Here is a 22,282-nt window from a genome sequence, read left to right on the forward strand (position 1 = left end):
GCTGGGGCTGTTGGCGTGGAACTCAATGGAGCCCCCTGTGACCCCACCAGGCCCAAAAGCACGTTGGCAGGGTCAGGCCACCCAAAAATGAGGTGCTTTGCCTCACAGAACTCTCGGAGTTGGGCGGTGGTCACTTCGGCTTCCGGAAAATTGGGGAGGAGCAGAGCCGACCCTGGCAAAGGTTCAGTAGAACGTGGCCTAGAACGCCAAGATTGCTAAATTGCGTCGGCCAACTTCTTGTGCCTCTTACCTGAGTGACTCGATGATTTAGAATGGGAAAAAGACGACTTGAAACTCCCGGAGCGCCGCCCAGCCCTTCCTCTCAACTACGACTGTGAACAAGATCTCCGAGGAGTCTCTTTCCACTGATTCATCAGTGTGTTGACAGTGAGCTACTTTGTTAATCTCTGGCGCGCTCCGCATCATCACTGCACATTAGTTTGAAGCAGCGAAACCTTCAGCTTCGCGCCATGAAGAAACAAAGTAGTAAGCAGAGCTCTCCAGAGATTAACGGAGGAACTCACTGTTAACAAACTGATGAATCAGGGGGTACTACACCACCCAGGGAAATAGACTGATTCTCCAGGTAGATATTGAAGCAGAGGTTACACTTCACGTCATTTAGAAATAATAGTATTGGAACGCAAAACCCTGATGAAGTTCTAAAGGGACGAGACTCATTGGCTGGGCGGACTGAAAAAAGTGTTGTTTTGGAAAAAAGAATAAAAGTTAGATTATGAAAAGCAATCGCAAGACGCATGAAAATTTTACTTTGTTGAATGGCCTTATATTGGATATGTTTTGATTTTTTATGGCTTTAGTTTTTGATCAATTGTTATGTTTACTCATGCTTTATAAAGACAACTCCAGATCGTTAAGTGTGGGACTGTATGACAATATGCACCCCAGATTGTAAAGTGTGCCACTGTGTCACAATATGCAACATACCTGTTCTCCTGCAGTGCTTGGAATCAGGGCCGGCCTTAGGCATGTGCAAGCTGTGCACCTGCACAGGGCCACCAAACCCCAGGGGCCACCACGCCAATATATATCCTTAATATAATAATCCTCTGAGGATGGATACATATTTGCATGGGGGCCCCTGGCAGAGATTTGCGGCCTCCTGCTCTGTTCCACTTCCAAACACCCTGACCCACCCCCCTCCTCACTGGCCTCCGCACCTCTTCCGGGGCCTCCTCTTCCGGGGCCGTCTTCCGGGGCCCCCTACCTACGCTCCCTGCCCAGGTCCGCCATGAACCTAGAGCCGCCCCTGTTGGAATTTTTCAGGCAATCTGAGGCTTGTTTCTAAATGTTTGAGTATCAGAACTGTGGCGGTACTGGGCAAACACAAATTACTGTGGCTTTTCTGTCACAGAAGACATACTGCGATTCTTGATACAGAGCCTTTAAAAAAATGGTCAGCAAAGGCCAGCATTGAAAGTTGTGAAAAAACGCTGTGGTCCAAGAATATTATTTCAGACAAGGTAGTGGAAGGAAAGGAATTATTGATGTTGAGAGAGAAACCCTGTTAGTACAAAAGTATTTTTAAGTGAGGTAAGGAGTCAGATTCATGAATCAGTCGTCATGTGGGAAAGCAAGAAACCTCTCCTGAAGTATATCTCCACCAAAGCTAGACCTTCTGCAAAGTTCTATAGCAAAGTTAGGGCCTACATGAGAGAAAAGTGAATTTGCAGTTTTCGCCACTTTTCACTGATTAACATTGGATAATATTGTTTTGGGCTGCAGAACAATGGAGCTCAGCCAATCACTAAAATTACGGAGACAAAAGGCATGCTTGAGGTCTACGGCAAAGCATCTCACTATGAATGTACCATGGTCCGTTATCATGCAGAATAAAATAATTTACCAAATGAAAACTCTTTTCCTCGTGGTTTGAATTCGGATTCAACATCATTCGCAGTAGCCCGAACACTAGCTGGTGACTTCTCCTGAGTATCTGTGGAAGAAATACATAGATATGAATGGTGCATACGCATAACTCGGATAATCAAAGCAACATCACCCTTTGACCAAAACCAACATAAGAATGTTTAGAGGGTGCAAGTAGTGAAATTGCCCTGAGCGGATATCGAATTTTAATTTCTTGTTTTATCCTAATCGTCAATCAATCAATCAATCACAGCATTTATATAGCGCACTACTCACCCGGTGGGTCTCAAGGCGCTAGGGGAGGGGGGGTCCGCTACTGCTCGAACAGCCAGGTCTTGAGGTGTTTCCTGAAGGCGAGGTGGTCCTGGGTCAGGCGGAGGTGGTTCGGGAGGGAGTTCCAAGTCTTGGCGGCCAGGTAGGAGAAGGACCTTTCTCCTGTGGTGGCTCTTCGGATGCGGGGGACGGCGGCGAGGGCGTGGCCGGTCGATCGAAGTTGGCGTGTGGGAGCGTAGAAGTTGAGGCGGCTGTTGAGGTATCCTGGGCCTTGGTTGTGTAGGGCCTTGTGCGCGTGGGTGATTCTCTTGTTGACCGGTAGCCAGTGCAGATCTCTCAGGTGTCCGGAGATGTGGCTGCGACGGGGGATGTCCAGGATGAGTCGTGCTGAGGCGTTCTGGATCCGCTGGAGTCTCTTCTGGAGTTTGGCGGTGGTTCCGGCGAAGAGGGAGTTGCCGTAGTCCAGGCGGCTGGTGACGAGGGCCTGGGTGACCGTCTTCCTGGTCTCGGTGGGGATCCACCGGAAGATCTTACGTAGCATGCGCAGGATGTTGTAGCATGACGAGGTGACGGCGTTGACTTGTCTGGTCATGGAGAGGGAGGAGTCCAGGATGAAGCCCAGGTTGCGTGCGTGGTCTGTTGGTTTGGGTGCGCTGCCCAGGGCGGGGGGCCACCAGGAGTCGTCCCAGGCGGAGGGTGAGGATCCCAGGATTAGGACTTCCGTCTTGTCCGAGTTCCCGTTTCAGTCAACTTCCCAACCAAGCAGAAATTGCTTATGTGCACACAGGGCCAGAAAACGTATCTAACCTAGATTGTTGTGACAATAAATATCGACAGGACCCAATGCCATCATCTTCTTGGAGGCAAACATCTTATTTCTACTGGTCAGTAGGATGAAGCGAACAGATGATGCCGGTGCGTTTCAATTTTTGAGTGCTGCATGTTTTTTTCAGTTAAACCGAACTGAAGGAGCGTTTTTTTAGGGTTTTTTAATTGCAAAAAGGCTAAATTAAAAAAATACACATTAGGTTCTAATGAAAAACAAAACGTAAAATTATGGTTGACAATTTAAAACACTGCCCTCTTGTACTTTTACTTTTTTTTGGGAATCACCAACATTGGCAGAAGTATGCCTAGAAAGCTGCACAATGCGTGGTTTGAAGATGCACTTGTGACAATATCATGTGACTTTTACTAAAGGCTCGGATTCACCATGTAGGAGCCTCCTGGCCAAATATTTTTCCCTGTCGAGAACGTCCTTCCCCTAGGAATCGAGAAAGTCTGTGGGAGAGCCCTTGTTTGGGGTACATTTCAGACAATTTCCGGAGAGGATGGGGTCAGAGCGGAGTTTGGGAACACCGACAAAGGAACAAGTTACTTACCTTCGATAACGATATATCTGTAAGAAACAGTAGTTAGTATTAGATTCCTTACCTTAGAATATCCCCAGGCGTCAGTCTGGATCCGGAAACTTTTGCGTAGCAGTACCCCTGCGCGTCGGTAGGCGTCGTCTGCAGGCGTCCCCTGCGGCTCCGCGTCGTCGGCGTCGTGCGCCGTGATGACGTCGCTGGAGTATATAGACGCCGCCTCCGCGCGCTGACGTCAGTTCTTTGCACACAGCTTTTCCGCGCCAGAACACGCAGAGCCATGTGAGAACCAACACTGGTGCCATGTGAAACTAGGGCCCTGAAAGGGATGTCCTTAACCCTAGGTATCAGTTCGCAGAACGGGGAGGATGGGTGGGGCGGTAAGGAATCTAATACTAACTACTGTTTCTTACAGATATATCGTTACCGAAGGTAAGTAACTTGTTCATCTGAAAGAAACAGGTTAGTATTAGATTCCTTACCTTAGAATAGATACCCCAGCAATACCAACCCCGGTGGTGGGTCTGCGAACCAATACAATCCTACACCAGAAAATCCTGGAGGACCGAACGGCCAAAGAAGCCGTCCCTCCGGACTTGACTGTCCAGGCAGTAATGCCTCGCAAAGGTGTGCAGCGAGGCCCACGTAGCCGCCTGGCAAATGTCCTGCAAAGGGACTCCCCGGCCCAGGGCAGTAGTAGCCGCCGTGGCCCGAGTGGAATGAGCCCTCAGCCCAACAGGGGGCTCCTTCCGAGCCAAAGAGTAGCATGCTTTGATGCACAGGACGACCCATCGAGAAATGGTTCGTTTCTGTACCGCCCTTCCCTTCTTCTCACCCACGTAGCCAACAAACAGTTGGTCATCCACCCGGAACTGGCATGTGCGATCCATATAAAATGAAAGCGCACGTTTTGGGTCCAGACGATGGAGCCGCTCTTCATCTTTTGAAGGATGCGGAGGCGGGAAGAAGGAGGGTAAGGTGATGGACTGCCCGATGTGAAAAGCAGAAACTACTTTGGGCAGGAAAGAAGGTCTAGTTCTAAGAACCACCTTGTCAGGATGAACGGACAAGAAAGGAGGTTTCACAGAAAGAGCCTGGAGCTCACTCACTCTCCTGGCAGAGGTGATGGCAACCAGGAAGGCCGTCTTTAAAGTGAGAAGACGGAGAGGACAGGAATGAAGCGGCTCAAAGGGAGCGCACATCAAGAAGGTCAGAACCAGGTTCAAGTCCCACTGAGGCATCACGAACGCAACAGGTGGATACATGTGCGTGATGCCTTTCAAGAATCTCATTACAATAGGGGACTTGAATAAAGATGGCTGATCAGGTAGCCTTAAGAAGGCGGAAAGGGCAGAAAGGTAGCCCTTGATAGTGCCCAGAGCAGAGCCCTGCTGGGCAAGAGAAAGAAGGAAGAGGAGAACTTCAGAAAGGGGAGCAGAGAGAGGATCCACAGCCTTTGCTGTGCACCATGCCACAAATCTGTTCCACCGGCAGGCGTATACCGACTTTGTGGAGGGACGCCTGGCTGCCAGAATCACATCACAGACTTCAGGAGGCAAGTCAAATGGCCTCAACTGTCGCCGCTCAATCTCCAAGCATGGAGGTGGAGACTGGACAGGTTCGGGTGGAGGACCGTCCCCTGCTGCTGCGACAGAAGGTCCTCCTGAAGGGGCAGGCGGATCGAGGGACCGACTGACATGCTGAGTAGCTCGGGATACCAGTACCTTCGAGCCCAGTCCGGAGCCACAAGGATAACTTGGGCCCGGTCGCGCCTGATCTTCTTCAGCACTCTGGGCAGAAGTGGTATAGGCGGAAAGGCGTACAATAGACCGCAACTCCACTCGCGCCGAAAGGCGTCGCCGAGCGAGTGCCGTCTTGGAAACTCCAACGCGCAGAACTGATGACATTGCGCGTTCTCTTCTGTGGCGAATAGATCTAACCAAGGCTCTCCCCATTGCAGAAAGATGCCTTTCGCCACGTCCGAGTTCAGACGCCATTCGTGATCCACCGAGCACCGACGGCTGAGTTCGTCCGCCCTGGCGTTCAGAGAACCTGCCAGGTGTTGAACCGTCAGAGTCACGCCCTGACGTTCCAGCCATTGCCAGAGACGCAGGGCCTCCTGGCAAAGGGTCCACGACCCCACTCCGCCCTGCTTGTTGCAGTACCACATGGCGGTGGTGTTGTCCGTGAACACCTGCACTACACTCCCGTTGACAAAGGGGAGGAATGCCTTCAGTGCTAGGCGAATCGCCCGCAGCTCCAACATGTTGATATGGAGCCGGGACTCCGCCGGAGACCAGATGCCTCTGATCTCCGCCTCTCCCAAGTGGCCTCCCCAGCCCTGGAGGGACGCGTCCGTCACAACTACGTGCTCCGGTTGGGGAAGGGAGAGGGATCTGCCCCTGACCCAATCGCGGTCCGTAAGCCACCACTGCAACTGTCTCGCAGTGCCCTCCGAGATCAGGACGTGGTCGGATAGGTTGCCCTCATGCTGGGCCCACTGAAACTTCAGGTCCCACTGCAGAGCCCGCATCCGCCACCTGGCGTGATGCACCAGAAGGATGCAGGAGGCCATCAGCCCCAGAAGCCGCAGCGTCAACCTGACCGAGACCCGGGATAACGGCTGAAAGATGGGAATCAAAGCCTGAATATCCCGGACCCGCCGTTCCGGAGGATAAACCCGAAACTGCGCCGAGTCGAGAACCGCTCCGATGAAAAGGAGCTGTTGAGAGGGGCACAGGTGTGATTTCGGCACGTTGATGGAAAACCCCAGCTCGTGCAGGAGGTCTGCCGTCATCTGGAGGTGGTGGACGACTGTCTGGGGCGAGCCCGCCTTCAACAACCAGTCGTCGAGGTAGGGGAAGACTGAAACCCCCAACCGGCGCAGATGAGCTGCGACCACCGCCATCACCTTCGTGAACACCCGTGGGGCGCTGGTAAGGCCGAATGGGAGCACGATAAACTGAAAGTGCTCGTGGCCTACCGTGAACCGCAGGTAACGCCGGTGGGCCGGCAGGACGGGAATGTGAAAATACGCATCCTGCAAGTCCAACGCTACCATCCAGTCTTGCGGGTCTAGAGCAGCCAAGACCTGAGCCAAAGTCAACATCTTGAACTTCTCCTTCCGGAGGAAGCCGTTGACGTTCCGTAGATCCAAGATAGGACGCAGGCCCCCCTTGTCCTTCTTGGGTACCAGAAAGTAGTGGGAGTAGCAACCACACCCTACTTCTGGCCCAGGAACGTGCTCGATGGCCCCCTTGGCCAAGAGGGCCGTAACTTCCTCCTGCAGAAGTGTCAAGTGGTCCCCCGACACACAGTGGTTCTGCGGTGGCATGGCTGGAGGAGTGGTCTCGAAGGGGAGGGAGTAGCCCCTTCGGACGAGCTGCAGCACCCACCTGTCCGAGGTGATAGTACGCCAGCGGGAGTGGTGATGGCGAACCCTGCCACCCACTGGCGTCACATGGGCCTGAAAGCTCGGACTAGGAGGATTTGGAGGCTGCTGCGGGGGGAGGTGTGGCCTGACCTCGCCGCTGTCCCCGACCGCCACCACGGCGGAATCCACGGCCGCCACCGCGTTGAGAAGTGTTCTGCGGTGCGTGGCTGGCAGCACGTGTGGGACCGCCCCTTCCGTGGCCACGAAAGGAGCGAAACGAATCCGTTTGCTGGCGCTGGGTCGAGAGACCCAAGGACTTGGCCGTGACCCTGGAGTCCTTGAAGCGCTCAAGCGCGTTGTCCGCTTTGTCGCCAAACAGGCGACTGCCATCGAACGGCATGTCCATCAAGGCATTCTGGACATCCGGCGAAAAATTGGCGGATCTCAGCCAGGCGTGGCGACGAATCGCCACCGTCGTGGACATCGCTCTGCCCAGCGAGTCGGTCGTATCAAGACCACACCTGATCGAATACCTCGCCGCATCCCGGCCTTCAACCATAGTCTGGCCGAGCTTGTCCCGTACCTCCTGCGGGCATTGCGGCAGACACTCCGCGACCGTATCCCACAGAGAGTGGGTGTAGCGGCCCAAGAGGCATGCGGTATTGCAAGACCGCAGTCCCGCACTCAGGGACGAGAAGACCTTCTTGCCAAACTGGTCATACCTCTTTGATTCCCGGTCGGGCGGGGCCGACGGGAATGCGGATTGGGATGTGGAGGCCTGGATCACCAGACTCTCAGGGGTGGGAACAGGCGAACCTGAAGCGAGCCTGGACCACGTGCCCAACAGAACGTCCGTCAAGGCTTCATTAAACGGCAGCAGAGGCTCCTGTGGGCATGACTGCGGTTTGAATACCTCGGTGAGGATGTTAGGCTTCACCTTTGCGACGGGGAGCTCAAGGTTCAAGGCCTTGGCAGCCCTCATCAGCACCACAGAGTAGGCAGCCCCAGCCTCCGACGCCACAGTGGGAGGCGAGACAAAACCAGGGTTAGGTGATTCGTCTAGACCACTGGCATCACCCAAGTCACCTGCCCAGTCCACGTCGTACTGACAGTCGCGTGTCAGAGGGTCCTCAGACCCCTCCCAACCCTCTCCATAATCTTCATCATCCCCGTACTCGGATTCGACGATGTAGACCGGCTCCTCGGGGTCAATGGGCCCCATCGGCGGCGTCGGGCGACGCCGGTCCGACTCCGCATCCGGAACTGGAGAGAGAATGGGGGTGGCGCCGCCCGGAGCCGGCGCCGGAGCCCCGACGCCGGCCGGAACCGGCGTCGGAGTCACGGCGCCGCGCGGAGGCGGCACCACGGGTTGCCCCGATGGAATCGACGCCGGAGAGGCCGGGTGACCAGCCGGCGACGACCCTGAAGGGCCCAGCAGCGCCGGGGCCGGAGCCGCCGGCGGCGTCGGGGCCGGAGCACCCGACGGCGTCGGTGCAGGAGCACCCGAACCGCTCGGGCCCCCGGACGGGACCACCGGGCCCGCAGGCGCCGTAGGCCCCGTCGGAGGAGACAGCGCCCTCATGGCCATGAGGAACTCCTCTATCTCCTCGCGCGACGCGCCTTGCCCAGGGACCGACGGGTATGGAGCAGGCAGCGTCGGCGACCCACACAGAGCCGCGGGGGTGGGGCCACCCGAACCCCCGGCCGCGTCGGGGGTGCGATGACGACACCCCGACTTCTTGTGCCGCTTACCTGAGGAACCGGAGGAGTGGTGACGACTTCCGGAGCGCTCGTGGCGGCTCCGCGACCGTTCTCTCGACCGCTCCCTCGACCTCCGGCCGGACCGGGACCGCTCTCGACGCAGGGCCGACATCCGGAGCTCGAGCAGCTTGCGGGACCGCTCCCGCCTAGCCTTACTCGTCAAGGCCCGGCAGTCGACGCAGGACTCTACGTCGTGGTCCGCGACCAGGCACCGGAGGCAGAGTCGATGGTGGTCGGTGACCGACATCAGGCGGTCGCACCCGTCACAATTTTTAAACCCGGGCATCCTACCGGCACCAAAAAAGTTAGAGTTATCAAAAAACTAGGTCAAAAGACCGGAGTACTGCTCTTCGGATCTGCGCCAACTGGCGCGGAAAAAAGAAGAACTGACGTCAGCGCGCGGAGGCGGCGTCTATATACTCCAGCGACGTCTTCACGGCGCACGACGCCGACGACGCGGAGCCGCAGGGGACGCCTGCAGACGACGCCTACCGACGCGCAGGGGTACTGCTACGCAAAAGTTTCCGGATCCAGACTGACGCCTGGGGATATTCTAAGGTAAGGAATCTAATACTAACATGTTTCTTTCAGATGTACATGTTTGGGGACGTTCAAAGGCAAACTACGCCTGGAACACTAACTTCCTACCCCTTGAGTTGAATTTACTACTGTAGAGTTCTGAACATTTGTGACAGATAAATATGCGGTAGTAAAAGAATTTATGCCTGCTAGGAATCCCATTATAGATTTCTGTTAGGTGATTAAAAAATGATTTTTTTAAAGTACATTTGGCTGTAAATGTATGATCACAACCACATTTGCCTTTGTGAATAGGGCTTATTGTCCCTACATTCCAAGCATTCTGATCCTCATGTCATGTCTAAGTAAAACATTTTCTTTCAGTTTTGCTCTGTGTCAGAAAGCGACCAGGACCGCTAAGGAACAAGAACGGTCTCCTGTCAATATCGTAAAAAGGATTGGTACCAAAGAAAACCTGGAAAATTCTGGGACTCATGCAGTAATATACTTTTAAGGCGAGGTATGATATTTAGGCCAGCAGAAGCTCTCTGTTACAGTGAGAGGATTGCCTCCACCATAGCAAAATAGCTTTCGATTGGGAAGGCACACTTTAAGACCCATGCTCTTGTGAAAACATCTTGGTTAGAAAAGAACAGGCTAAAAGACTAACTTGTTTCGTCCTGTTAAGGAAAGTGAAGTTACCACCAGTAGCGGCTCCTCTGCTAAGGTGGAGGAGTGTTACCCCACTGCTTTTTGCGGTGTAAACAAAGGAAAAATAAACTAATAATAACGACACGTTAACATTTTATTTGTCCTGCTGCGGCGTCTTGGTGGGGCGGATCTGCTCTGCTGACAGAGCAGGGGAGGAGTGGTTTGCACTCCCTAAGTTTGCATGAATGATTGGCCAGCTGTCTCGGACCGGCCAAACATTCATGCGCACTAAGCATGTTCTCCACCCAGGCTACATAACAGTCTGGGTGGAGATCATGCCCAGGCTCTCATTCCCTGGCTGAGCGCCGAACCACGGCGCATCGACCAATCACAATGCATTGCGATGTGCATTGTAGCATTGTGATTGGCTATGGAGAGCCTAGGTGCTTCCTGCTTGCACAGGAGAAACAAGGGAGAGGACGGAGAGGACGCAGACGAGGCAGCATGCGGGTAAGTGAATTTTTATTTTGAAATCACACCCCCGCCCCACCCCACTACTGCTTCCCTGGAGCAGCTGCCACTGGTTACCACAGAGGAGAGCTACTGCCTCTGTACTAGTCTGAACAGCTCAAGGTTTTCTTGGGCTGATCAGGCTTCGAAAGCAAATATGCCAGGCAGTGGTGGGTCCTACGCTAAGTTGGAAGAGCATCGCACCACTGATTTTTGCAGGGTAAAAAAAGGAAAAATAAAATAATAACTGGACGTTATTATCATGTTATTGGTTCCTGCTGCGGCTTCTTGGCAGGGCAGATCTGCTCTGCTGGCAGGGCAGATCTGCTCTGCTGACAGAGCAGGGGAGGAGTGGTTTGCACTCCCTAAGTGCGCATGAATGTTTGGCTGGCCGCCTCGGGCCGGCCAAACATTTATGCGCATTTTGCATGTTCTCCACCCAGGCTGCATTACAGCCTGGGTGGAGAACAAACCCAGGCTCCCATTCCCTGGCTGAATGCCGAACCACGGCGCTCAGACAAATCACAAAGCTGTATTGCAGCATTGTGATTGGCTATGGTGAGCCAGGGTGCTTCCTGCTTGCACAGGAGAAACAAGAAAGAGGATGGAGACTATGTAGGAGAGGTGGCGGCCGGCCAGCAGGTAAGTGAATTTTGTTTTCTTGAAACCTCCCTCTCTTCCCTCCTCTCCGCCCCACTGCTGCTTCATGGGAGTAGCCACCGCTGATGCCTGGAAAGTACATTGCTTTTTGGCCAAACTGTTACTTCAGTGATTGAGCTAGTCTCCCCGCAGGCTGCATGGTTTGATGCAAAGGAAATAAAAAGTCCACTGACAGCCATAAGAAAGCAATTTCAAATAAAATATGCAATGCGGTACCCGACCATGCGCTGTATGGTCCTTCCTTGCTTGTGTTGTGGTACACAGGGCTCGTGGATTGACAGTCTAAGCTGGACAGCCCCTAGGAGGAGAGTATGGCAATTATTTCCATATGGTTGATTCTCTTCTGTAGGGATGCACTGAGCAAAAAAAAACGATGGCATGGATTGTGACTCGTAGCAATTCATTGAAATTCAGATGAATTCAATGATTCTATGGATCTCCTTTTGTCTTCTCAGCGGGTCACAGTAAATGGGACAGGGATGCCAACCCGTGAGTCGAGTGGCTTGCTGCATCTCCCTAATAAGGACCAACAAGGCAGCAATAAGTCTGGAGTAGCTTTCATTCTCACGTAGAGGAGACATGGCCTTGAGGTTTTGGCAGGATTACTCCTCTTTGGCACAGAAGTGAAGACTTATTTGTCTTTGGATGGGCCATATTTATACTTACACCTAGTCATAAAAAAACAGAGGTCAAGAATATTTACTAGTGGCTGAGGTTCTCATTCAAGTAGTCCATCCAGCCCCTTTAGTTCTTCTCAAATTAACCTTAATCTCTATGAACTCTATTAATTGTGCTCGATGTGTAGGTTTCATTATCTCAATGACATCCATTCCAATGATGTTGGAAGAAAAGCAGTCAAAGGCAGCCCTAAATTATTTCAAATTCTAGGACTAGCAGGTACATGGGGTAGGTGATCATCCCACAGAAGCATTAGTTGCCTTGATGCTTGGGCTAAACTATCGAATAACCAGGTTTTGAAGAGATTTAGCGCTCATTCATTAGGTTGTCCTGTGATTAAGTGCTTTGTCTGCTGAATCTGTATCTTAACAGGAAGCCAACTGGGACACAGCTGGCTTGGGGATCACATGATGACAGCCTAGACATCAGTCTGGGGGTACTATTATGGACCAGCATCAAAGAGCAGTGGAAGCGTTGAATACTGCACCCATCTAAATTGGCTGTATCCTAACGCAACACTGCAATATAACTTAACACAAGCCAATCTTTGTTCCTGGACGCCATACATGCATTGAAATATTCTACCTTTTGAACGTTTCTAGCCACTCTCGTGGTAGAAAACATTTGTCTTCAGAAGTGTGTATTTCTTTTTTTTTTTTCATTTTTTTTTTTTTTTTAAAAACCTTTATTTGAGCAAGCAAAAAGGTACAAGGATGGGCCTACAACCACACGGGCCAGCCGCTAAAAAGGAGTAGACACATATCATATATGTCCGCAGAGGTAACCGTCAATCAAGAATGCAATACTCCACATTATATACAGGACAAAAACAGGTTTTATATATATGGAAGAACAAACATACAAAAAGGCGAGAGTGTATCACTGAAGGCAGCCCAAGGGACGCAAGGGGGGGACAGCAACGGAAGTGCAGTAGCAATATTCTAAGCACTAAGGAGTTCGGAGGGGGGGGGGGGGGGGGAGAGGGGCGCAGAGATCAGGAAGAAGAAGGGGGGAGAGCCGGAGATACCAGCTCAGTCCCTATATGAAGATTCCGGGAACGCCAGCCTAAGGAGACAGGGTAATCTCGATAGTGTCCACAAGGGGAGGAGTACAAATGTCGCCACGGTATTCGTTCCATTGACCCCACACCTTCACCCATGCCCTGGGTCTGCCCCTGGCCACATAGACAGTTTTCTCACGGAACATGGACCAATCCATGTTATCCTCCCATTGCGAGAGGGCAGGGGGCCTGGAGGCCCCCCAGAGTTGCGCAATATCTCGCTTCGCAATCATATAGCCCAGGGTGGCCCATCTAGTCTGTGCCACCGAACAGTCCGTGGGCTCCCAAACATTCAAAAGACAGCGACGAGGTTCCGGACGCAAGGATATCCCTGTCACCACAGTCATCAGATCAAGCACAGCCACCCAATAAGCAGCCACCATCGGGCACTCCCAAAGAATATGCAGGAAAGTAGCACGCAAACCACATCCACGCTTACACAGTCCATCGGAGGAAAAGCCCATCACCATCAGTCGCGGTCCCGTCACGTACACCCGATGAAGGATCTTCAATTGGACCAGACGGAGTCGAGCCGGTATAGCCACCTCCTTCGGAGAGGAGAGGGCCGATTGCCAATCCTCATCATCAAGTTCCAACCCATCTCCCATCCACTGTTCCCGAAGTCGGGCCAATAAGTCAGTCCGATTGTTAATCAACTTTTTATAGATCAGGGAGATAGTGCTATCAGGAAGATGTTCGTCAAGGATACGGTCTTCAAGTGGGGAAGAGTCAGGCGGAATCTCACCAGGAGCAAACACCGAAACCAAAGCGTGCCTGATCTGTAAATAACGAAAGAATTCCCGACTACTCAGGCCGTAGTCAGCCTGGAGGGCCTGAAACGGGCGCACAGAACCCTTAGAGTATACATCCCCCACTTTAGAGATCCCAATCAAATCCCAACGGTCAAAACCCTTGGAAGACCAAAGACCGCCCAGACGTTCTGAAGCATAAAGCGGCGTCGCCAACGTCAAGCGATCCTCCCAGCCCAGGCTCACATTCGCAGCACGCCACACCGTCAAAGCAGTCAAAGTAGGTCCCACAAGATGGCGCCCAGCGGAGCGAGAATAGAGCACTCTGTTAAAGTCACCTCCCGGAAGCTGAAGTTTATCCATCTCAAACGCCGGATTACGACCCGGCGAGAACATAGCGTGATTAATAGCGGACAGATGGGAAGCCCAGTAGTATCTCTTAATATCGGGGAGCGCCATGCCCCCATCGTACCACGGGATGGAAAGTTTCGCGAGAGCAATGCGCGGTCGCCCATCCCAAATAAGTTGCCTCTGAAGGCTCTCAATCTCCCGAAAATAGGTCTTGGGGATAGGATCATAATAAATTCTGGAGAGCGTAGAGAAACCGCGGTAGTGACATCATCTTAAACAGGGCCGCCCGACCCAGTGGAGACAGGGGAAGCTTGCGCCAACGGGCAACGTCCAAACGGAGCCTAAGCAACGGGGGAAGGAGATTACGATCAAAACGAAGAGACGGTCCAAGGTAACAAAAACCCCCAAGTATTTAAAACCATCCCGGACCACCTGAAGAGGAAGTCTACTCGGCAACGGAGGCAAGATACCAGATAAAACGTATACACAGGACTTAGACCAGTTGATGACGAGGCCTGAGTTAGCGCCAAAGGACGCAAGAACGTCAAATAAAACAGATAAAGACTTGCGAGGAGAAGTAAGATACAAGAGGATGTCGTCCGCATAAAGCGAGACGCGGTCTTCGAAATCCGGGGCCCAACGAATACCTTTAAGGGACGGTTCCCAACGGAGCCAGGCCGCCAACGGTTCAAGAGCGAGCGCGAACAACAAAGGGGACAAGGGGCAACCCTGACGGGTACCCCTGCCCAAGGAGAAGGGGGCCGACACTCTACCGTTCACTACAACTTGCGCCAGAGGTTCCGCGTACAACAGTCTAACCCAGCTAATAAACTCGCACCCGAATCCAAATTTCTCAAGTGTCGCCCATAAATAGGGCCACTCCACAGTATCAAAGGCCATGGAGGCGTCCAGGGACGCCAAAATGGCCGGTTCAGTCAAAAGCCCCGCCCTCGCCAGCGCGCCGTGGAGGCGACGTAAATTCAGAGCCGTGTTGCGATGCGGGATAAAGCCAGATTGATCCGGATGGACCAACTCCCCGAGAACCGAAAGGAGACGGGTCGCCAAAAGTTTAGCCAACACCTTAGGTTCAACATTTAATAGGGATATGGGCCTATACGAGGAACAGAGGTCACGCGGTTTACCCTCTTTGGGAATGACGACGATAGTCGCCAGACGCTGATCATAAGGAAGTATGTTCCGCTCACGAGATTCTAGAAACATGGCGCGGAGATACGGCGCCACCTTATCGGGGCGTAATTTGTACAACTCGATAGGCAAACCGTTCGGGCCCAATGCTTTGCCCGAACGGAGCGATCGAAGTGCATTGGCTATCTCATCATTCGTAAAAGGGGAGTCCAACGCAATACGGTCCAAGTCGGTGACACAGGGCAAAGTGATATCACGCAGAAGAAGGCGGGAGTCGGCAACATCCCTCACAGACACGGGAGCATATACCACACGGAAATATTCCGCAAAACGATCAACAATGGCGGTCGGATCAATCACATTCTCACCACTCGCAGACTGAATCACGGGCACCACACGATTAACTCTTTCTTTCTTGTCCAACCACGCTAGGAGTTTGCCCGCCTTGTCACCCACATCGTACAATCTGCCCTGCTGCTCACGAAACATCACCTTTGCAGCGTCAGTGACCAGAGATTTATATGCAAACTGTTTTAGACCCAGGGCATGGAGTTTCTCAGGCGTGACACCAGATTCCAACTCGTCCTCCAAAGCAGAGATCTCCCCCTCAAGGTCCACCACCTCCCTCCTCCCAGCCCTCTTAGCTTCAACAATCAAGGAAAGGGCCTGTCCACGAATCACAGTTTTAAAGGCTTCCCACAGGGACACAGCCGAAGAGACCGACCCCTCGTTTTCCAGGAAATATGCATCCATGGACTTGAGCAAGAGGGTACGAGTCTCAGGGGAGGAAAGATACCAAGGGTTAATGGGAGCCACTCGGTCCGCAGCCTCTACCCCAACCTCGAAACGAAGCCAGAGCGGCGAGTGATCAGAAATACCCCTCGGCAAATGTAAAATCTCACGAACCGCCGACGATTGGGCTGCGGGCATCAGGAAATAATCCAGCCGAGACAGACTGCCATGAGCCCCAGAATGGAAGGTGTATTGGAGCTGAGTAGGATGCAACAGTCGCCAGCAGTCCACAAGGCCAAAGGTATCTAAAAACCCACCCAACCACTGCTGAGCCTGCAGGGTATCTCTAGGGGGATGGCGATCGTGAAGGCCGGAAAGCACCGAATTAAAATCACCGGCCAGAAAGAGAGTGCTATCAGGGAGATCTAACAAAACACGGCCCAAGTCAGTAAAAGTAGAGGCCTGCAAACCCGGGGGAACATAAACATTGAAGAGAGATAGGGTGCGGCCTTCATACCTACCCACCAGGACAGTATATCTCCCACGGTCATCATGAATCACCTCATCGATCGCCAGGGGGAGGGAGGTCCGAACAAGAATACCCACACCCCTAGATCCGGAGGTAAACCCCGAGTGCGCCACAAGGCGGTAGCCCCATCTATTCATTGCATAACAAACATTACCAATCAAATGGGTTTCTTGCATGAAAACAATGTCCGGTGACAAACGTCGTATACATTTTAAGACCACACTGCGCTTAATACGATCTCCCAGGCCATTAACGTTCCAGGAAAGAAATTTCAACCCTCTACCCCCCATCCCAGCCGCCCGAGCCAAGACCCCTCGTCCATGAGCTAGACATCAGAAACAGCAGCAAACACAGGAGCAACTCGCCTTGAAAACAACACACAGAAAAGAAAAAACTTCCCAACCCCCCTCCCCCAAACTGAAGAGAAACACCCCCCACCCTGCACCCCTGCAAAAAGCTAGAAGTGTGTATTTCAATACTTCAAGTTAAGACAGGTTTTCTCTTGGTTTGCTGTAACTTACAGCTAGATGCATCAAACAAAAATCCGGTCGCAAAGGGGCAGATTCTCAGAATCTGCCCCTTTGCGACAGGTATTTTTGCATTTGGGATGCATCATCCCAAATGCAAAAATCGTAAATTGAGAAATCGCTAAATTGCGATGATTTACACAGGATAGGATGATCTGCGTTTCCACTTTCGGCACACCCAGTGCCGAAATCAGAAATATCATAAATCGACTCTGGTCACTGGTGGCAGACAAAGTTGAGACTGCTGCTTTGCCTAAGCAGGCGTTTAAAAAGGTCAAGAGCGTTAAGGACTATTTGGTGAGTTCTCTACATGTGGGGGTGGGGGGTAATAGCGCAGAAAACCAGTTTGACACTTTGGAAGATGCCCCAGATCACAGTCCATTTTAAGCGTGGCAGTTGCAAGGCTCTATAGAAACTAAGACTTGTGAACATAACAACCATACATATGCACTGAAAGAGCATATCAATCGTAACAGCATGGGTGTCATACATTTGATCATTTGCCCATGTGACTGTGTACGTAGAACAAACACAACAGAGAGTGAAGGATGGCAGGTGTCTTGCAACACTGCATTAGAATTCGGTGAAAGGTAATGGGGTCACCCTTGGTGGATCACTTCAACACTTTTGAACATTCAGCAGACAGCCAGAAGTGGCTGATGACTGAGAAAGAGACTGCCAACCCCAGGGGAGGAAATTTTGGAATATCTTGAATTTACCTGAATATAAATGGATACATAACCTAGATATGGTTGCCCGGGTTTTAATGAATATAAGGAAGTACCCACTCTCAACAATGCCTAACCTTTATATGTATTTCACATATATGCAGTGCATTATCGGTGTTCAGAATTGTTTCTAACGTATGAGCTAATGCAAGTCAAAACACCTCCGTTTGGTGTCCTTTTCATTTTTCTGTGTATGTATTCTACTAATGTAATTAAAAAGATCATCTCCGACTGTCAATATGTGGTTCTCTGTATATATAGTGTATCACACGATGATCATGGACACTTTACTTTCATTTTTATACTTTTTTTGTTAATTGTAGTTCAAATCAATGTAATCATTGGTAGATATTTTCCTATCTAACTCACTGAGTGTTATTTGTTTGCAAGTATGCATTGGATGCCAGGCCATTAATTTTTTTACAGAGTAATCACGTCAGCCCATCCACCTAGTGCCAAGTCAGGCATTCTTTGAGGTGAAGCTCGGGGCATGCGTTCCTACAAAGCAGCTCCCTTTGACTCCTAGCAGACAACCCGCGTAACGCGGAAGTAGCTCCCTTTGACTACTAGCAGACAGCCCGGCCACGCCGACTCAGCTCACTTTGACTCCTAGCAGACAGCCAGCCCGTGCAGCTCCCTTTGATTCCAAGCAGACAGCCTGCGCCACGCAGCTCCCTTTGACTCCTAGCAGACAGCCAGTCCGCGCCGACACAGTTTCCTTTGACTCCTAGCCGACAGCCAGCCCGCGCCACGCAGAAGCAGTTCCCTTTGACTCCTAGCAGACAGCCAGCCCGCGTCCATGCAGCTCCCTTTGACTCCTAGCCGACAGCCAGCCCAGCCGACGCAGCTCCCTTTGACTCCTTGCAGACAGCCATCCCATGCTGATGCAGCTCCCTTTGACTCCTAGCCGACAGCCAGCCTGCGCCACACCGACGCAGCTCCCTTTGACTCCTAGCAGACAGACAGCCTGCGCCGATGCCGCTCCCTTTGACTCCTAGCAGACAGTCAGCCCGCGCCCGCCCTTTGACTCCTAGCCGACAGCCAGCCCGCGCCGACGCAGCTCCCTTTGACTCCTTGCAGACAGGCCAGCCCGCGCCGACGCTGCTCCCTTTGACTCCTAGCTGACAACCAGCCCATCGCACGCCGACGCAGCTCCCTCTGACTCCTAGCAGACAGCCATCCCGCGCTGATGCAGCTCCCTTTGAGCCAGCCTGCGCCACACCAACGCAGCTCCCTTTGACTCCTAGCAGTCAGCCATCCCGCGCTGATGCAGCTCACTTTGACTCCTAGCCGACAGTCAGCCCGCGCCACTCCGACGCAGCTCCCTTTGACTCCTTGCAGACAGCCATCCCACGCTGATGCAGCTCCCTTTAACTCCTAGCCGACAGCCAGCCTGCGACACACCGACTCAGCTCCCTTTGACTCCTAGTCGACAGCCAGCCCGCACCGACGCAGCTCCCTTTGACTCCTAACAGACAGCCATCCCGCGCTGATGCATCTCCCTTTGACTCCTAGCCGACAGTCAGCCCGCGTCACGCCGACGCAGCTTCCGATGACTCCTAGTCGACAGCCAGCCCGCGCAGCTCCCGTTGACTCCCAGTCGAGAGCCAGCCGGCGCCGACGCAGCTTCCTTTGACTCCTAACAGACAGCCATCCCGCGCTGATGCATCTCCCTTTGACTCCTAGCCGACAGTCAGCCCGCGTCACGCCGACGCAGCTTCCGTTGACTCCTAGCCGACAGCCAGCCCGCGCAGCTACCTTTGACTCCTAACAGACAGCCATCCCGCGCTGATGCAGCTCCCTTTGACTCCTAGTCGACAGCCAGCCGACGCAGCTCCCGTTGACTCCTAGTCGACAGCCAGCCCGCGCCGACGCAGCTCCCTTTTACTCCTAACAGACAGCCATCCCGCTCTGATGCAGCTCCCTTTGACACCTAGCCGACAGTCAGCCAGCCCGCGCCGACGCAGCTCCCGTTGACTCCTAGCCGACAGCCAGCCCGCGCCGACGCAGCTCCCTTTTTATTTTTTTTTATTTACAGATTTGTAACGCGCTAGAATCGACTCTATACAGAGAATCTCTGCGCACAGAAAGAAAGCAGAATGATAGACAGAGACAGGCCAGCAGTATCGAATCATCAGCATGTAGTTCAGTGGAGTCATAGGGTACATAGACTAAGTCTGAAATAGGAATGTTTTAAGTTTTTTTTCTAAAATTTAAATGTTCCGGACATTGCCTAAGCTCGAGAGGAAGTTTATTCCACCAAGTGGGTCCGACAACCGACAAAGCATTGCCACCTTGTCTGACCCTCGTTGCTGTTGGCACTCTCAATAAAAGTTGGCTGCTTGACCTCAGAGACCGAGTAGGATTATATGGGATGAATTTATCTTTCCAATAGGAAGGCCCACATCCAAGTAGGCTCTTATGAATCAAGCAACATATCTTAAAATTGATCCTCTTTCGGACTGAGAGCCAATGTAATTTATCCAGGAGGGGTTTAGATGGCGTTCTTGGCGGGGCATTCAATACTAGCCTCGCAGCAGTATTTTGTACCACCTGGAGTTTTGCTAGTACACCTTCATTGGCTGACAGCAGGAGTCCATTACAATAATCCAAGCGACTCAACACTAATGCCTGCACCAAAGTTTTCCTGGTAGAATCCGGTAGTATTGGAAAAACTTTTCGTAAGAGACCAATAACATGAAAACATTGGCCCACCACCCAGTTCCCATGTTGTTTAAAAGAGAGCTCACGATCGAGGCGTACCCCTAGATTTTTTACAGCCTGTTTGGGTTCTGGCACTAGACCAAGCTCACACGGCCACCAGTCCGGCGTCCACAAAGCTCTAACCTCCCCGAAAAGCATGACTTCAGTTTTATTTACATTGCATTGGAGATAGTTTGATGACATCCACTTTGCCACAGCTCTCATGCCTTCGGAGAAGGCCGTCCTCACTTCGTCGGTGAGACTCTTAAAAGGAAACAAGAGCTGGGTATCATCCGCGTAAGAGACGGGGATGAACCCAAACTCTCTCAGAATTCTGGCCAGGTGTGCCACATAGATATTAAAAAGAGTAGGGCTCAGACAAGAGCCATGTGGCACCCCCTTAGTGATCTTAGTCTCAACCAACCGAAATGAGCCCTCCTAGCAGACAGCCATCCCGCGCTGATGCAGCTCCCTTTGACTCCTAGCCGACAGCCAGCCCGTGCCGACGCAGCGCCCGTTGACTCCTAGCCGACAGCCAGCCCGCGCCGACGCAGCTCCCTTTGACTCCTAACAGACAGCCATCCCGCGCTGATGCAGCTCCCTTTAACTCCTAGCCAACAGTCAGCCCGCGTCACGCCGACGCAGCTCCCTTTGACTCCTAGCCGACAGCCAGCCCGCGCTGACGCAGCTCCCGTTGACTCCTAGCCGACAGCCAGCCGACGAAGCTCCCTTTGACTCCTAACAGACAGCCATCCCGCGCTGATGCAGCTCCCTTTGACTCCTAGCCGACAGTCAGCCCGCGTCACGCCGACGCAGCTCCCTTTGACTCCTAGCCGACAGCCAGCCCGCACCGACGCAGCTCCCGTTGACTCCTAGCCGACAGCCAGCCCACGCTGCTCCCTTTAACTCCTAGCAGACAGCCATCCCGCGCTGATGCAGCTCCCTTTGAGCCAGCCTACGCCACACCAACGCAGCTCCCTTTGACTCCTAGCTGACAGCCAGCCCACGCCGACGCAGCTCCAAGTGAGGTAAGCAGTGCGCTTTAGCCGCACGTGTTGCGTTTCATTTCACTTTGTGTTCCAGCTCCACAATACGGATTTTTTTGACTGGCCTTTTGTCCTTTGTGTTGCAGTGACCCATGTTTGATCTATTCAAACAGGAGCATCTATAACCCTGACTCCACATAACAAAGCCAGGTAAGCTGTACGCTTTGGCCACTCACACAGTTCTGATTTTAACTGACTGTGTCCCCGTTTTGTTTTTCTAGTGACCCATCTATTTCACTCAGTTTTGGGCTCCCCTACTTCTGATTTCATATTAATCTTACTTTGATCAGGGTGAGTGTTACATGTTTTCTCATTGTTTTCAAAGACTCTAATTTCCAGTGATAGCTTCGGATATATTCACTATATTGTTTAGATCTCCCATCGCCACACAAGGTTGGACCAGGAGCCTATTAGCCCTCCAATTCCCTTATTTTGTATGGTGTCCTACCACACTACTGAAGGTCGGTGGATGTCTTACTAGAGAGAGAGAGTGGAGTTTTTTCATTGATTTGCCCTTTTTAAATGTAAATACACCTTTTCTTTTTTAGGTTGCCGACGTTCCTTTCTTTACGTCCTAATGAAGACCAGCTATCTTGGTTTTTAATTGCCATATTGATTATTCAAGTCGAAACGTCGACACAATTATACAAGCCTGGATTGCTTCTTATAATCCTAAAGACGGATGTGCTTCGATTCATCGGCCACCTGTTCTTATATGGATATACCTTGAGTACTTAAGAAGCTTTTCCTGGCAGGCTTATCCCAGAGGCACGTTCCCTGCTACTGTGTCTAATGTTTCCTGTAACTTCTTGATTCATTATTATTTATTTTTTCACAGCACTCGACACTTTTCAAGTGCAGATTATGGAGCAACCAGAAAGCAATTGATTGGATGTATTGTCTTGATAACAAAAATATAAAGAATTGAATTGATTTTTATAGTCTACTTTTTCTCACGAATCAATTTATGTTGATGTAAATACTGTATTGGATACATTGTCTTGTTTTTTTTTATTCTTGCCAATAGGA

At 52.0% G+C, this 22,282-nt stretch overlaps 1 protein-coding gene across 8 annotated transcripts in view; it reads right to left on the minus strand.

Moving 5' to 3' along the window:
- The window catches only part of GTF2I (general transcription factor IIi), a 1,750,178-nt gene that overhangs the window by 232,643 nt on the left and 1,495,253 nt on the right, over positions 1–22,282 (minus strand). For all 8 annotated transcript variants that reach the window (XM_078679426.1, XM_078679427.1, XM_078679425.1 and 5 more), the window contains exon 24: positions 1,868–1,957. In XM_078679426.1, coding sequence (XP_078535552.1) covers positions 1,868–1,957 — 90 coding nt within the window. The remainder of the gene's footprint in view (positions 1–1,867; positions 1,958–22,282) is intronic.

The sequence above is a fragment of the Lissotriton helveticus genome, chromosome 3_1 (assembly GCF_964261635.1).
Source record: "Lissotriton helveticus chromosome 3_1, aLisHel1.1, whole genome shotgun sequence".
In the NCBI taxonomy this organism is placed as follows: Eukaryota; Metazoa; Chordata; class Amphibia; order Caudata; family Salamandridae; genus Lissotriton; species Lissotriton helveticus.